Below are 18,094 nucleotides of genomic sequence, written 5' to 3' on the forward strand. Positions count from 1 at the left end.
TCCAAAGCCACAGAGAAACCCTGTCTCGAAAAACCAAAAAAAAAAAAAAAGTGTACTAACTGGCTGAGTAACCTTAGTGGCCCCTGGCCCCAAGTTTTTAAAAGGTTTTAAATTAGGCCCAGTATGGTGATGCACATCTTTAATCCCAGCTCCTGGGACGCAGAAGTAGGTGAATCTTGCACTCTTTAAATGACTTCCTCACAACAGAGATTTATTTTCCTTCAGTTATGATGAAATTGTAGTATATGCAGGTAAGTATGCAAATTTTCATAAAATTTACTGTCTCTAGCAATATGTTATCATATCCACTAAGACATTTGCAATAGATTTATATTTAAGTAAGGTGAGAATTGGAATCCACAAACATTAGCAATTTGAAGCATATACTATATCAAAAAAATTTTGCTGTCTTAATATACCTTCCAAATGTAGTTGTACAATACTTCTCGTATGTTTTACCTAATCCAAACAGGCTAGGGAGAAATAGCCATTTCTGATTTCCATGTTTATTTTGAGATTAACAAAATCTATAAAAGTCCTAAAAGACACATGAAATTTTGTAGTGAAAATAAAGAGAAAATGTTATGACCAATGTATCTGTAGTGCAAAGCAGCCAAAAGAATTAGCAGACTATTTAAATTTCCATTTATAATAGTTGTAGGTATATTATTTTCCTTTGTTTTTTAAGTTCCTCAAAATTTTCTTAACATTTTTATCCATTTTTAACAGGGTAATTCATGAAAAAATTCAATCAACAATTGCCAGTAAGAGATACACCTAATGTTAAACAATCCTAGGTGAGAAGCAATGCTTTCCAACCATAAATAAACAAAGAAGAATTTCCAGTCACCTCCTCCATGCAAGAAATGAATCACTGAACTATGAGATTAAGTTTATATAGCAACAGACAAGGTACTTTCCTTCAGTTTGTAATTCTATCTCCAGGACCAAATTACTCCTAATGTCAGTGTGGCCATCACTCCTTCTGTGCTTTGTAGGCGTCTACTGAGCTGAAGGTAACTTTACATTGTGGGATAATTAGCGCCATGTGATCAGAAGCTAAAACTTTAGGCAAAGTAACATTTTGACTGTACAGCTCTAGGTATATACTTATACCTGTTTTTGAAAGCCTGCCTATGCTTTTGCTGCTTCCAGAACTATCACCTCTTGTCAGGACCGAGATTCCACTGAAGCTGCTGGCTTTGGTTACAGCAGGTTTCAGATTCCGGAGGGAGCTGTCTGAATCTGTGCTGCTCCAGGGTCGTGGCTCTGAGTATTTCAACTCGTTTTCAGTGCTGCTCTGGTGGCTGTTTGTTGATCTCCCTGAAGCATCTTTATTAACTCTGTAATTTAGAAATAAAACATTGAAAAGCTAATGGGGGGGGGATTCAAATTTTACCACTGACTGGAAAACAATTCAATACCTAAATATCTGGCGCCTCTGCTGGGTACCACTAGTGTCCTCATCTTGGATTCTGTTGGCATTTTAATAAGACATTTAAATTGTTATTAGTATCAATTAGATAATAACCAGTATAGATAATAACCAGGACAGATGTTAAAGATTTCCTTACCTTTTATCAATAATATAGTTTTCTTGGGAACAGAGAGACTGGAAAAAAGAAAAGGGATAAAGTTTGTCAAATACACAAAGTCATCTGTATACCAATGGTAACAATAAAGATCATATATAGTTAACTTTATACCCCCCAAGGGCTGGAGAGACGGCTTAACTGCTAAAGGCTAGGCTTACAACTAAAAACATAACAGCACACGCCACAAAAGATTCAGTGAATAACAATGCAATTTTTTTATGTCTTGAAGACATTGTGACTACTTTTAATAGACACCTATTTTAGAAGCCATCCACTGTCAAAATGAATTTGAAATTTAAATATTCTTCTTAAAATGGATGCCCTCAGTACCATTAATCATATATTCAAGGTCTACATATTTCCTTTTATCCACAAATATTTGATTATTAGTGAGCAAAAGCTGATAGAGGCCCTGGGAAGATGTCTCAGAAGGTAAAGGTACCAAGTCAGGTGATGGTGGCACACACTTTTAATCCCAGCAGTTGGGAGGCAGAGGCAGGTGAATCTCTGTGACTTCAAGGCCAGCCTGGTCTACAGGGTGAGTTCCAGGACCATCAAGGCTGTTACAAAGAGAAACCCTGCCTCAAAAGACCAAAAAATAAATAAACAAATAAATAAAAACTAAAGAAGGTAAAGGCACCTGATGCCAAGCCAGAAGACCTGAGTCCAAGCTCTATAAGACACATAGTAAAAGTTAAGAACCAGGCCCTGGAGTTGTTTTCTGACCTCCTGTCTCACTCGCATGCACATGCGCACACACACTAAATGTGAAAACAAAGGCTGATCAATTCACTATAACAGTGATCATTTCTACTTGCGGTAGTGGTAACACACAGAATATATGGATAAGGCAGAGAATAAGCAGATAGGCCTTAAGGGCTTATAGTCAAATTCTTCCAATGCTATCAATCTAAGTCAGGCAACTGTCACTCCTGTTTGTATTATTGCAAAGGTCTTCCATATTTGCCCTATTTATTCACTTTATAGAGCAGAAGCCAAAGCAAGCTCTCTAAAATGTAATTCTTCCATCTTTCATGACTCCTTGTCACAGGGGTCAGGTACATATGGCCAATCACCTGTTTCGACATAAAGATTAATGGAATACAACTATGACTATGTATTATGGTAGCTGCCATTTCAGAATCGGTTTTGAGCAGATACAAATGTGTGGCTCAAGATACCTAAAATATTGATTACATGGCCTTTTGGTTTTTTTTTTAAGATTTATTTTTATGTTTATTGGTTTTTTTGCCTGTGTGCATGTCTATGTGAGGGTGCCAGACGCCCTGGAACTGGAGTCACAGACAGTTGTGAGTCACCATGCGGGTGTTGGGAATTGAACCCAGGTGCTCTGGAAGAATGGCCAGTGCTCTTAACCACTGAGCCATCTCTGCAGCCTCAAGTACATGGCCTTTTATAGAAACACAGGGTTTCTCTGTAGCTTTGGAGGCTGTCCTAGAACTCACTCTATAGACCAGGCTGGCCTCGAATTCACAGAGAGATCCACCTGCCTCTGCCTCCAAATGCTGGGATTAAAGGCGTGCACCACCACCACCACCTGGCAAGTTCAGGTATCTTAATAAAGGTTTAGGGTCAAGTTCCCAAGTCTAAAGCTTCCTTACTTATGCTGTCTGCCAGGCTATGTTCTGGCTACTTTAAATCATCCAATTCTTCATATTTTAAGTTGTTCTTTTGCTGTGAGCCTCTGCAAATACTGAATTTCTACTTAAACTGATAAACTCTCAGAAGCTTACCCTTTCATCCCCTCCCCAGTTCAGCTTTGTAGTGCTTCTCTGTCTACTATGACTCTCTTACTTCCATCTGTGTGTCTCTGACAACTTGCCAATGGCAATATGCCATCTAGCTTATAGAGTACTAAAAATCATTTATTTAATATAGATGATGAGTTCAGTAGATCTGGACTAAAAATCCTACTCAGTCATTTTCTCTGTGTATTTATTCTGGCTACTTTACATAGTTATCTATTGCCTGAGTTTCCTTATCTGTAAGATACAAATATAATAATACTGACAGCAAAGGGTTGTTTCATATATAAATCATGACTGTCCAGCATAGCACTTAATATAAATTCTCAGTTTATCACATATTATACATTCTTAATTGATGGCCTAAATTGTAAAGTTATTTAGTGCTTTGTTTTATTTTCAACAGAGGGGACATTTATATCTGTGGCAGAGGAATCATGTATTACATTCATTCTTATATCCTTGAAAAGTATTAAGTATTGCAAAGAATAGGTACACAACCAATATTGATAAAACCAAATCTATTCTGTTTTGGAAAATATGCATAAAATGTGCATGTAGATGTTGCTAATATACCACTTATAAAGTAGATAATGACAGTTAATCTAAGAGATCAACTAGCATTATCTTACAAGATACACGTCTAACATAAGATTTATAGTTATTGATGTTGTAAAATCCTCGTTTGTTATAAGCTTTCAAAAAGTTATAAAAATAGCAACTCATTCCCATCCTCTATTGATTCCTATGTTCAATTTTGGTAAAACTTTACAGTATTGTTCCAATGTACTATCAAATTAAGATGAACAATACGCTTACTTCAAAAACATGATCTGATGAGTATATAATCAAATTAAAAACAACATGATCAATAGCTTAAGGGATGGGATTAGAATGTAGTTACATATAAAGTCCTAAGGGTAAGTCTGTACATACATCTTGGGAAAATATTCGATCTCTAGCTCTCTGGTATTCTTCTTCTCTTTCTTCTATAGATTTGCTTCTCCTGTCATCTTTTAAACGTATTCTCATCTAAAGAGGCAAAAACAATTAATTATTAGGAAAATGAACTATTGGTATAATTGGTATAACTAAAAGAATATAGCATTTTTCTCAAGATTACCTGGCTATCATCTTTGTCAAAGCTAGAGTTATCTCTCTTAAGGATGTATCGTTTCTGAAAGTCTTCACCCCTATCATCCTTAATATGTTCATTAAATTTCTGATCAGGTCTGAAAAAAACAAGACAAAGGGACAAAAAATTTAATGTACAGTATTTACAGAAAAGTCAAACAATATTATATGCAAGTTAATAAAAAAGTAACATTGCTATTTTATCAGTGCTGCTTAAGACACACTACTATTATCTCACTTCACCATAGTAAGATATTCATGAGAAAACACTATTCTACAGGATAATGCAGAGGTTTTTTTAAATACAGCATAGGCTCTGGGGTCAAGTCCAGCTTTTTAACACAGTACTAGCTTTAAGATATACATAAATACTTAATCTTTTTCTTCCAATTTTTTTCATGTGTTCAATGGGAATTATATAATACATCTATCTTACAGAGTTGTTCTAAAGTTGAAATGAACGGTAAAGGAAGAACATCCTGTAGAACTCTGTCATTATAGTAAATACTGAGGTAACCAACTTTCAGAGGGTTAAAGTACCTGTGAAAAAGTCAAAGGAGAAACACATGACTAAACCCCAGTTGGAGACCATGGGGTCAGACCCCAAGGCTGATATCCTGTCTCTGCTGTCTATGCATGGACCAAGAAAAAGCTAAGTATTGTATTACATGCATTAAATGAAAGCAATCAAGTATTTTGGACTGAATTAACTAAAATTTTAAGAGACTTCAGGGCATGGCTTTGTTTTATATAGCTAAAACAGATTAGAAAAAATAAGCTCTCATGTAGAAATTAACACTGGAAATTAAGGCAATGACTATGAAGTTTAGTAAGCATTCTGTAGTATATTGGCTTTTTTCAGATTAGAAATGCTGCAAGTTTCACTAAAACCTGGAAGACGAATAAGTGATTATGGACTTTAGATAGTAAGCTTAGGTTAAAACTGACCTCAGCTAATATATTCTCAACAGTTAATTCGACCAGTAATATGAGAATACCATGAATAAAATTTCATTTCTTTGAGACAATGTCTCACTGTATAGCTATTGGCTGGCTCAGAATTTTCTTTGTAGACCAGGCTGACCTTTAACTCCCAGGGTCTGCCTGACTTTGCTTCCTGAGTGCTGAGATGAAAGGTGAGCATCACTATGCCTGGCAATCAATACATTTTAATCATAAACCCAAGCAATGACATTTCAGCAAATCAAGATCAAATATCTCATTATAAACAGAATCCAAAAAACATGGATAAGTATTTGTTGCAGTCTGGCGAATAATTTTTCTCTGTGTGATACGGCCTCACTGTGTAACCTTGGCTGGCCAGAAAGCGCTGTGTAGACCAGGGTGGCCTCAATCTCACAGACATCCCCCTGCCTCTACCCACTAAGTTTTAGGATTAAAGTCATGTGCCACCACACTTAGCTCAATTTACCAAATTTTTAATAAAACACTGGAGCTGACTCCTGTACGTTATACAAAAAGAGATTTAAAGATGAGGATTATCTAAGCAAGATGAAAAAAATCTGTACTGTAAAACAATGAGTGAAACAGAGCAAATAAAAAAAAATCCATACCAAAGTAAAGAAGATTAGAGCACAATGATTCAGGACCAAAATGATGAGAAGTCTGTTTTCTTTAGGAGTTTGAAAGGTTATGCATTTAGTATTGACCATGACAGTATGCCATTTGTCATATTATTGCTTTACTTCCTATTATTACCTATAGTTGTAGCTGTGCAAAGTGACATTTTCTTATTTGAGGTATCTGTATTTAGGACTCTTAATCTAAAGTGAACTCTGGGGTTTAACCAAGGCCCTGGCAACTTTTCTAAGAACAGCTGGATTCCCACACAAAATATGGCAGGCATTTCAGCTAACCTTAAGACTGTCTTACCTCTTTCTTTTAAGGATGCCTGAATTTACTGCCCTGCAATCGGCAACTTCCCGCTCCATTGAGACACCCCAGTGGACACCCGGTTGTTGACATCCACAACACCACTGGTTCAAGGCTGGAGCGGGTAATCTCCCTATGAGGAAAAGGTAAGTTTGTTTTTATTCAATGTGGAGCAGATCTCTAAGGTTTTCTGATTTACAACCTTCTTCAGATCCCAGAAGATATAAAGTAAGAATACAGTGTAACTTCAATGATCTGAAACAGTTATAATTACAATAACCCGTAATTCATAAATATCTCTGCTTAACTAAATTTTGATTACCTTTACAAATAGAACCCTAAAACTTTTCTGACATCATTCATGGAATTCAAATAACTGAGGTTACACTGTATTGAAAACCTTAGAGAGTTGTCAGTCAAAATGTTAGTCAAAATGCCTGCTAATGTTCATGTGTTTGGGCATCCAGCAGCTCTGAGCAATGTTGAAAGGTACTGGTTAAAGAGAGTAAAGTTCTAGCCACTTTCAGTTTCACCTTTATCTTACTGAATACTATCCTACTTTAGTCATTATATAATTAACTGGGAAAAGATTAATTGATAAAAGATATTTCTATAAGATTAATGGACAGACATGATGAAATTAAATCAGGTTGTTATATTCTAATAACCCCCAGGGATTAATGAGGATTTTCCATCCAAGACAACTACTTTAATTAATTTTTGTTGTAGGAATAATCATTTAAAATATGAAAACTATCTATTTAGTTGACAAAGACTGTTTGAAATTGGCGAGCATCAATTTTGCTTTGGCAAGTAATATGTTAGCTATACTGGTAAAGGCCATGATAATTGAAGGGACTAGATGAATTAAATATAACCATTTAAAATGAATGATACATAGACAAGACTCTGAAAGATAACTGACCTGAGGAAAGGCAGAAATAATAATGAAGTGAAGAATGAAACTGATTGCTACTTATCATCTTAGGTCTCTTTCTACCATAAATGAAAATGATACAGAGAATGCTTTGTACCATGTGGGTTGGCACAGGCCTATAATCCTAGTGTTACAGAAAATGAGACTTTTTTATAACTCAAGGGATTGAACCCACATCCTTGAGCATTGCTTGGCAAGTGTTACACTACTGAGCTGTAAGCATAGTCTTTAATGGCCTTTAAAAGGCAATTACTTTTAAAACAAAGGCTCTTTCTAATCATTTAAAAATTTTCCTCAGCAAATCAGATATGGCCCAAGAAAGGAACACAGCAGTATGGAAGACACTACACTAACTATGAGTTCCAGTTTCTTCAGATTCGAGGTAGAAAAAGGAAAACAAAACAAAATAAAACAAAAAGCCCAATCAAACCACCAAAAACAGTATTTTAGAAATGGTAGATATGGTAGACTGATACGAAGGTGTCAAAACCTCCTCAATGCCTTTTCTTTTTTATAATAAACAAAATTGCCTGAAGGTGGCCATGGACACCTAAATCAACCTTAACAATTCACTAAGACAGTGGCTGTCACACTCTTCTGTCCTCTGAAGTTGTGCTGTTGTTGCTGTGCCTCACAAGTCTCATCTTCCTTGTCTGAATCCAGGTATGCATTTTGTTCTTAAGTACATTCTGTGGCTCTATCACACAAAAGTTATCATGGAGTTTACCACAAATGGAAGGTGCTGTAGGAAGGCAAGTATTAGTCCACAGGACATACTCTGGACACTTACATTCTTGTGTTGCTAGTTTTGTTCACTATGACAGACTTTCCACTCTGATCAACATTGTGGTCTAATCCAAAGTAGGCAGCCACTCTGTGTAACAGCATCCTATGGTAAGATGTCATTGGGGGAAACTTCTTACGTGGGGACCTGAAGGAAGAGAACAGCTAGTTTAGTAAGTCAAGGAGAATTATAATGACAATTTCTTTTCTTGTTAAATGTCAGAACTTACTCATTATTACCAATGAAATCTAAAATTTCTTGTTCCAATTTCAGCAGCATCATTCTGTCCCTGAAAGAAAGTATGGAGACTCTTACATGTAAAACTTAGCACTGAAGTAATGATAAATGTCAACAGGTCATGAAATTTACATAGCTACTACCTTTCTCCCTAGAAACAACAAAGAGCTATCACAATCTTGATGCTAATGTATTTATAAGCCTCCTAAAAAGAGAATGAGAGATGATCTTTTTTTCAATGTAACCTTTTTTGGTAGAGTTTTTCACATACACTAGTGTGGACAGGGCAGTGTACATCCTAAGAGCCAACTATGTCACCTTTACTGTCACAGAAACAGTGCTCTAAAGAACATGAGATGCTATTGATAGTAATGAATACTCCTGAGGCAATCCAATGCTCTTATTCATCATTCTGTAAGTTGCTATTATTCATTTTTAACATTTTTGAAAAAATTTCTTATAAAATCAAAATGAAGCAAAGACATTCACATTAATCCTGGACATTAATCCTGAAATTAATCAGTATCCAAGTGAGTACCTCCATGTATTTCTTTTGAGTGACTAAGGTCCTATTCAGGGCACTTAGGCTGTAACAAGTCAATGGAATCATTCCCCTGGTTCTTTTTGTTTTGAGAGAGGGTTTCTCTGTATAACAGCCCTGGCTGTCCAAGAACTCCCTCGGTAGACCAGACTGGCTTGAACTCACAGCGACCCGCCTGCCCCTTGCTCCTGAGTACTGGGATTAAAGGAGTGAGCTACCACCGCCCAGCATCTTGGTTCATTTACACTGAAAATATGGCTCTAGGGTTTTCTTCTCCTCACTGCAGATTTCATGTTCACATGGGAAACAAAACAAAAAGTCTCATAGAAACTTAAAGCTAGTAATAGCTTTTGGACTGTCTTCTAAAGATTTTAAGTTCAAGAAAGTAAGGCCCAAGGAGTTCTCTAAAATAAATACTACAGAGAAGAACTTTCTAAAATTTAACACAAGAGCAGGTAGCTATTTTTTGGTCACTGAAATGCCCATGCATCAATAGTGAGTTTGACCCTCTCCATGCACTACAAAACAAGTCCCATAAAACTGAATACCTTTTAGTGTAAAACTGAATAACACATTTTAGTCTATTCATTTATTCAACAAAAAGTTAACTACACATTTACAAAGTTCAAAAAGAGAAAACTATGCTTATAATATTTCAACAATTTCAAACCCAAATCCAAATTCTAGTAACATTCAATTTTGCTCTCTGACCTGATTCTTTTTTTGCTATTCCTCATCTTAATAAAAAGGACCACCTTCTATTTACTGTGGTATGACAGAATGAGAATTTTAGGTTGATTACATCCTATGTGTCTGTGTGTGATGGGGAAGCATGAGAGAGACAGTATGTATATACACATGTCCATGTGGGTGTGCACATACATATAAGCATGATCAGAGTGAATTCAAGCTGTGTTGTCTTTCTTGATGACTTTCTAAGTTGTTATTATTAATATTTTTAGACAGGGTCTTTTACTGAACCTGAAGCTCAGATTTGTATGGCTGGCTAGTGAGCCCATAAGATTATGCAATATCTACCTTCCAGCACTGGGATTATAGGCATGTCCAGCTTTCTTTCTTTTACTTCTTAAAAAAGATTTTATGCCAGGCAGGGTGACACACCTTTAATTCCAGCACTCTACAGAGTGAGTTATGGGATAGCCAAGGCTACACAGAGAAACCCTGCAAAAAAAAAAAAAAAAAAACAAACAAACAAAAAAAGAAAAAGAAAAAAAAAAAAAACCAAACCAGGGGCAGGAGAGATAGCTCAATGGTTAAGAGCACTGGCTACTCTTCCAGAGGTTCCGAGTCCAATTCCCAGCACCCACATGGTGGCTCACAACTATCCATAATGAGATCTGGTGCCCTCTTCTGGCCTGCAGGGATACATGCAGGAGGAACAGCCCAATATGAATCCTGGGAACCAAACTCTTGTCCCACCCAATTGCTCTTAACCACGATAGCCCCTAAGCTTAGTTTTTCACAAGAGTGATGGGATTCAAATGGTCATGTTTGTGTGGCAAATACTTACTGAGAAATCTCTCCAGTCCCATTTTTTTCCTACTGATTTCATCTCCCGCCCCTCTTTTAAAAGACAAGATCTTACTGACATGTCTAGGCTCGCTTTGGACTCAAGCTCTGAGATCCAGACAAGTCCTGAATTTGTGATTTTCCTGCCCCAGCCCCCACTTTACCGAGTAGTTGCCATCGCAGGCCTGTATCATTAGGCCCAAATTGTTTTCCTGTTGTTTTGCTTTTAAAGATAAGAGCCTTGGTTATGTAATCCTGCCTACCTTCAAATTTAAAGAGTCTTCTACCTTAGCCTCCTAAATTCTCACACATCACTGAATCCCACACCATCTTCAATATAATTCTTCTATTGAGTTAATCATTGCTACAATTTTATCTACCTTCTTTGGTTCCACTGCCACACTCCTGTGTCTCAGAAATCAGGATCTCAACATTTTCCATTCTGGTCTAACATGTTCTATGTGGAACATGCATATTAGTCTTGTAGGATCCTTATGTAACCATAGTATTCCTATGGTTGAATCTGTGAGAGGTTTCCCTTTGCTCTTAGAATTCAAATTCTGTAATATTCTTACAAAATAGGCATGAGCTGGGGTACATTTCCAGAGGAACTCACAAAATTCTCATTGTTCCAGACTACCTCTGTTCTACCTCGTTCCTTAAGTACCTCTTGAACTACCTTGTTCCTTAGGCAGTTTGCCTAGAGGATCATTTTATATTCTCTTAATACTCTTTCTTCTGTATTTTAAAACTATGCATCATAGTTATCACTATATAAGTAATGGATTATACTCCATATAATATTCAGGTTCTAAACAAATTATAATTTGCATGGGATTAATAAATCTATTTCATAAAATCCTTAAATAATCTTCTATTAAATTTGGGGAAAAGATAGAGCACTTTTTCTTCCATAGAATCTCCCCCATGAAACAGATACATATGCTTAACTGTTAAGTCTTCTTTTTATTTAAAAATTTTTATACTTATTTATTTGATGTGCTTTGCCTGCAGGTATATCTGTGCAGCATGTTTGTGTCTGGTGACTGTGGAGGACAGAAGTCATAAAATCCTGTGGAACTGGAGTTAGGGGCTCCAGCCCCTAGATCCTCTTTTTCATCTGAATTTATAGAGTCAAATACTTTGAGATGATATAATTTTCAGCACTGGTTTATTTAATAGAATTCAGAGTAGTGTACTTAAATTGGTTTTCTGTATAGAAGATAAATAAATAGCTGATAGAAGGTATTTCAAATGTTCTTTGGGTTGAATGTGCTGCAATTAGAGGGAAAAAATGAAATCTAACAATTCAATAAACCACTGATAGAAAGTCAGGGTTTTCTTACCTAAAATGGTAACCTATGTATTGCAGGTGATTTTTATATCATTATCATATTCAATTATTTTAAACAAACTTTCCCCACTGTTAGTAGAATGTACTAGAAACATAAGGAGCAGTAACTTTCCTAAGGTCTTAATTTTATTCACTGTAGTAGTCTAAGATCCTAAATTTTCAAATTTATAAACAAGGTATAACTTATAAAGTATTTTGGTAATAGATAGAAGTTAAAAAATGAACTAATATATGCTACTGTTAAACCCATAAAAACAAGGATTTCAATCAGAATCACATAAAACTACTTAAAGTTAAAATAAGGAGAAAAAATATGTGGGTTTACAGTGTTCCGGTCATTGTTAACAGAACTAACTTTAGAGATAGTATGACAAACTCAACAGTCAGAAAACAAAAATGGTTCCTCAGATTATCTCCCACTCAATGCTTCATGCCTCTGGTCAAGGTTCTGTACTATGTAAGAGAGAGTGATGTAACATTACTCTAATCAAAGTTAATTTTTACGAGTACTTTACAGGAACACAGAACTAAATACGAGCAAACACAAATTACAAAATCCCTTACCAACATTTATCCACAGTCTTGCTCCCTCCTCCATTAGTTTACACAATATGCTACCTTATTGTACTTATTAAACTCAACTGTGGGGAGTTGGGAAGATGGTTCAGTAGTTCAGAGTACTGGCCGCTTTACCATAGAACCCAAATTCAATTCCCAGAACCCACATGGCAGGTCACAACTGTCTGTAACTCCAGTTCCAGGATATCTGACAGTCTTACGCAGAAATACATGCAAGCAAAATACCAATGGACATGAAATTAAAAAAAAAAAGGAAAGGAAAACATTTAAACTCAAACGTGAAACTCAAACGTGGCTATAAAAACAAGGCATATAATTATGTAAGTAAATGTAACTCTGTCAAACACAGTTTCACGTTCCTTGCTTCACAGGTGTAATGACTAGCTAGTAAAGCCATGGAAAATACTTCTTGCAAACAGAAATTCTAGATACTTCATTATTTACTAGTTCAAATTAAGTTTAATCGTCTAAGAATTAAAATAGAGATGATTTAATGATATAAAGGAACAAAACTGAAGAACTGGGGATATAGCCCAGTTTAGCATGCATGAGGCCAACAGTTCAATCCCCAGAACTGCTAAAAATAAAAAATAAAAATACAGTGCTAGTAAAATAATTCAGTAGGTATAAGAGTTTGTTGCCATTAGGCCTGGTTGGATCCATGTGAACCAACTCAGACAAGTTGTCCTGTGACCTACACATAGCTACAAGGTGATACACACATACCCACATACAAAATAATTACATAAATGTAATAACTGGAAAAATAAACTTAGCATCTAGTAGAATTCTCTGGGACATACTCAATCCTGAAACCTTTAGTGGAAATCTGCTGTACTTAATTGTGTACCAAGCACTAACCATCTCCTTCATTAAGAGTTTAGCCTTTTTTATTATTATTATTTTTTTTTTGGTTTTTATTAGACAGGGTTTCTCTGTATTGTTTTGGAGGCTGTCGGTCCAGCCCGGCCTCGAACTCACAGAGATCCGCCTGCCTCTGCCTCCCGAGGACTGGGATTAAAGGCGTGTGCCACCACCACCCAGCAAGAGTTTAGCCATTTAACAAAAAGTTAAATCCCTAAACACAATGACATTAATAATAATGTATACATCAGGCATTAAATGTATTATTCACCCATTCATTAGCTTAAATAAAACTCCTGATACAGAAGAAATAAAGCACTGATAAAGCAATGGAAACTATACAAAATGAAGACCATGCATTTGGCAAGTTGATTAAAATGATGGTCCAGAAAAGGAAAAAAAAGAGATAGAAAACACCTTAGAAATTCAGGGGTAATTATTAATTTTATTATTAGCACAGTGACAGCTAAAGGGTGCCTTTTTTAAAAGTGAGGAAAAAGCTCTAAAAACCTGTGAATATATTAAAAGCATTAAATCACACATTAAAAAGGACAAGCAGATAATTTAAAAAACTGTTATATTTGTAAATAAAAACAGAATCACATAAATAGAAAATGTTCCTTGTTGAGTTTTGTTTGGTTGTTTCTGATAAAGGTTAAGAGGAAAGTTTTACCTATTTGGATCTTACTCAGACTAGCTATATATTTCCTATCTTTCCATTTATTCCTGAATCCACTCAGTTCTGATGGGATAATTGGGTACATCTATTTATCTCTTTGTTGTTTTTCTTCTGTTAAACCTGTTGTATTGATGTAGAAGAAGCTCAAAGTAATAGAATTAATGTAATAAAGGATTTACCAATAGATTTGTTTAGGAGACATTAAATCACACAAAGTAGAAAAAAAAGAAAGAATTCTGGCAATGTTTTTGCTTTGTAAACCTCCCATCTACCTAAGTGGCCAAACTCGGAGTCTCCTGTCTCTGTTTAAGCTGTTTAAAGTGTAACCTTTAAAGATGACAGCATGTGTGTCTAAGCTGTATATAGGTTAGTAAAATCTGCTGTTCAAGGCCGGCTTCTTTGGACATTAGCCACAGCCAGACTCAAGGTTTTTTGTTTGTTTGTTTTGTAGTAAAGAGCTTTCTTTTTTAAATTTCTTCCCAGTGACTTCTTACTGGGAAAGCAGATTATTTCTATAACACTCTGGCTGACATGTAGGCCAAATATCTTCAGGATTCTTCTGCTAGCTTTGAGATCAAGTCTTTCCCTTTATGCTTATCTTTTTTTTTTGGTTTTTCGAGACAGGGTTTCTCTGTGGCTTTGGAGGCTGTTCTGGAACTAGCTCTGTAGATCAGGCTGGCCTCTGCCTCCCGAGTGCTGGGATTAAAGGCTTGCGCCACCAACGCCCGGCTTTATCTTTTAAATTTAGCATTTTAAGATAATTCTGTCTTTATCATTTGTTTAAATGTAAACTCACCTCCAATAAGCTTTATCTTTACTGAGGACTTCACAATTTGTAACTCAATGCTGATGCATTACCTTGATAACTGGAGCCTTTTAATTGTCCATCCTGTTCTATTTTGCCTGCCAGTTCTCAGCTGCAAGACTGGCTATTAGCTCAGCCAGAAACCTACATGCTAATCTCAGTAGCATTCCATATTCAAATAAGCATCAATTCCTAACTTGTTTACTTCCTGAACAACTTTCAAACCTGCCTCCCTGGCTCTGTCCTCATACTAGGGATTGTAGTGATATACTATTTATGATTTATTAAAGTTTGCCTGAGGATTCAGAAAGCAAAGTCAGTCACACGCTACATAAGCCAGGCACACACACACACACACACACACACACACACACACACACACACACACACACACACACACACAGATTATGTAGATATATACCCATGTATGTGGGTGCCTGTGGAGGTCAGAAGAGGATGTCAGATCCCCAGGAGTTACAGTTCCAGGCAGTTGTGAGCTGCCTGATATGAGTGGGTGTTGCGAACTGAACTCGGGTCCCCTGGAAGAGGAGCAGTAAGTGCTCTTAACAGCTGAGCCGTTCCCTAGCCCCTCCCTCTGGTTTTCACAGCAGCTGAAAAAGCCGGTTTTACAACATTTATTATACTTTAATTATTTAGCATGTGTCTCTAGCAGAGATAATGAATACCATATAACTTCCTTATATTTACATAAAATATCATTAAGTTTCTCTTCAGAGAACTAGTGAATCTATCTTTCTACTGAGACTACTAAGAAATAAAATTGTAACAAGAAAGAAAGAATCATGCAGAACTGTTTGTTTTCTTGTTCACTTCAGACATATGGTCCTTCAGGTCAAATCACTGAAATAAGACTACTCTTTAAAATTATTTCTTTTTTAGAGTAATGCAATTACATCATTTCCTCCTTTTCTTTCCTCCATCCAAACCTTCCCATATACCTTTCCTTGTTTTCTTTCAAATTTATAGGAGAAAAGATCATTTTCAAATTTGGTAGATGTCCTTCAGGGGCTAAGTGCAAAACTGAAAATCAAGTGAGTAGTAGACAGCAAATTTGAATGAGAGCAATAGTCAGCAATCGTGCTGGGGCACAACTGAACAAAGTCCCAGAGAGACTAAAGCACCACTCACATTGATTCCCAGGTGCTCCTTCCTACTGACACTCTCTTTACTCCACTGTTACACAAATAACACACTGCAAAGCGAGTAACTGGAGAAAAGGGTCTCAACTTGGTACACTCTACCCCATGAAAGTACTGGTGAGGTGCTTTGTGGACAGCCTTTTGGTGAGTCCTCAAAGGTCTTTGGCAGAAGGTTAAAAGTAATCACCTCCTATGTTAGGCAAAATGGATATCATAATTCAAGTGTTGACTCAAATAAGCAGTGTAAAAAGCTTGTGTAGTGTAGGAAGTTTATAAAATAAACAAGAAAGAACAAGATTCATTCATAATGGTTTCAGTATACAGAGTTCTTACTTGGATGGAGGATGTTATAGAAAGATACTCAAGATTAAATCTGTCTCTTAATCCCAATTCAGAGTCTAAATATATTGATGACCTTCTATTTCTGAAAATTCCTAAAGAATAGGAATGATTTACACATCATTATAGCATGCATAATGCAAAGATATTTATACACTTGCATTTAGTAGACCAACATCTTAGTCCTAAGAAACTAAAATGTTTGTTGTACTTCATGTGGCTACAATCTTAACCTAATATTCAAACTCAATAATGAAAACATTTATAGCAAGATTATGGTACTCTAGAAACAATGTAAACCTTATAAATTTAATTTTTACCTGGGATTGTTTTTTAATGTATTTACTAAAAATTCATGTAGATCTATGCCAGTTGAATCAGTGTATTCTTGGCTGGAATCTAAAAAACAACAACACAAAAACCCAGTATTCAACACAAATCTCTTCCCTTTTTGTACATTATGTCTACCTTAAGTAAAATGAGATTCCCCATGAAGAAAAAAAGTGACAAAGTAGGAAATGAAATTTATGATGAAGGCATATATTTTTCATAACATGGGCTAATATAACTACATGAACATACACATTTTTAAATTTAATGTCAGACTAAATTTATCATGATTTCTTCAATGATCCTCATGTACTCATCATATTCTCATGTTCAAAGCATGTTTCCTGATTTCTGTTTGTAGTAAATTTAAAGAGCTTAATTCATTTGAATGTGTGTTAAGTAGAAACAATAATTTGGAAGAATTTTAGTTCTAAAATTATTTAATATTCTTGAAATTCAGTACCAAAGGTTTGCTTTCAATGTATGTCCCAAATACTCATGTGTATTTATATGTTTAAATACAATATCCTGGCAGTACTGGTCAACACAACAGAGTTTATAAACTAATAGAGCATTTTTATTGAACTGTAGTGCTCAATGATGAAGATCCTTAAAACTTCCTATGAAGACACATTCTAGGGCTTCCAACAATATTCTTAATATGACACCAGTTGTTTGCATTGAACCAATATAGCAAAAACTCTGATTCTGGCATTTGAACATGAGTGAGACTGGAAAGAGATTTTGATGACCATTCTTCTTGGTAACTGTATAATTTTTGGTTGGAGAATCTTAACATTATACATAACCATGATATACCAGATGAGTAAACATTACATCATTTCGCCAGTCTGTTCTGCCATTTTCAATATAGAGATGTGACACGTGTTATTCAAGGGGTAAAGAAATATTTATAATGAAACTAAACTTTTATCTAGAAAATAAAAAACAAATTACTAACCTCTTGATAACATTTTTCTGGGCAACTTATCACTGGCTTTTTCTTTATCTGTTTCATCTTTTGAGGGCTTTTCCTCTTTTTCAAATGATTGTGTTAATTGGATTTGAATTTTTTCCTGTTGGAAGGAAAAATTAGTTACTCCATGAAAATATAAACTATTTCGATATTAAGTATTAGCATTTCCTGAGTAACTCAAAACTGTATGAAGAACAAAGGGTACAAGAAATTTTCATTTTATCCAATTAAAGCTTCTAAATTAGAAATCAACTTAAGCCAGGTGTGGTGTCACAGGCCTTTAAATACCAGCACTCACAGGAAGAGACAGGCAAATCTATGAATGCTGTGAATTTGAGGTCAACTTGGTCAACATAGTGAAAACCCATTTTAAAACAAACAAAAAAGAAACTTAAAAAATGTCTTGAGAAAAAAAGGTTAAAACAGTTTGTCAGTCAGGCATGGTGGTGCACACCTTTAATCCAACCACTCTGGAAGCAGAGGCAGGTGGAAACCTGGATTTGAGATCAGTCTGGTCTACATAGTGAGTTTCAGTCCAGCCAGGAACATAGTTAAGGTGCTATCTCAAAACCAAAATTATACCTAACATGT

At 35.7% G+C, this 18,094-nt stretch overlaps 1 protein-coding gene across 9 annotated transcripts in view; it reads right to left on the reverse strand.

Moving 5' to 3' along the window:
- Window positions 1-18,094, reverse strand: part of R3hdm1 (R3H domain containing 1) — a 114,954-nt gene that overhangs the window by 45,636 nt on the left and 51,224 nt on the right. For 6 of the 9 annotated variants that reach the window (XM_005079876.4, XM_013120374.3, XM_013120376.3 and 3 more), the window contains 9 exons: window positions 17,489-17,603; window positions 16,518-16,596; window positions 8,339-8,398; window positions 8,116-8,256; window positions 4,485-4,593; window positions 4,298-4,393; window positions 1,575-1,612; window positions 1,425-1,475; window positions 1,117-1,343 (listed from right to left, as the gene is read on the reverse strand). In XM_005079876.4, the coding sequence (XP_005079933.2) occupies window positions 1,117-1,343; window positions 1,425-1,475; window positions 1,575-1,612; window positions 4,298-4,393; window positions 4,485-4,593; window positions 8,116-8,256; window positions 8,339-8,398; window positions 16,518-16,596; window positions 17,489-17,603 (916 nt within the window). Of the gene's footprint in view, window positions 1-1,116; window positions 1,344-1,424; window positions 1,476-1,574; window positions 1,613-4,297; window positions 4,394-4,484; window positions 4,594-6,388; window positions 6,522-8,115; window positions 8,257-8,338; window positions 8,399-16,517; window positions 16,597-17,488; window positions 17,604-18,094 lie in introns of those variants that run through there. The other 3 variants (XM_013120375.3, XM_040739034.1, XM_013120378.2) reach the window with 3 other exon arrangements.

Source organism: Mesocricetus auratus, unplaced genomic scaffold (assembly GCF_017639785.1).
Source record: "Mesocricetus auratus isolate SY011 unplaced genomic scaffold, BCM_Maur_2.0 Super-Scaffold_100676, whole genome shotgun sequence".
Taxonomy (NCBI): Eukaryota; Metazoa; Chordata; class Mammalia; order Rodentia; family Cricetidae; genus Mesocricetus; species Mesocricetus auratus.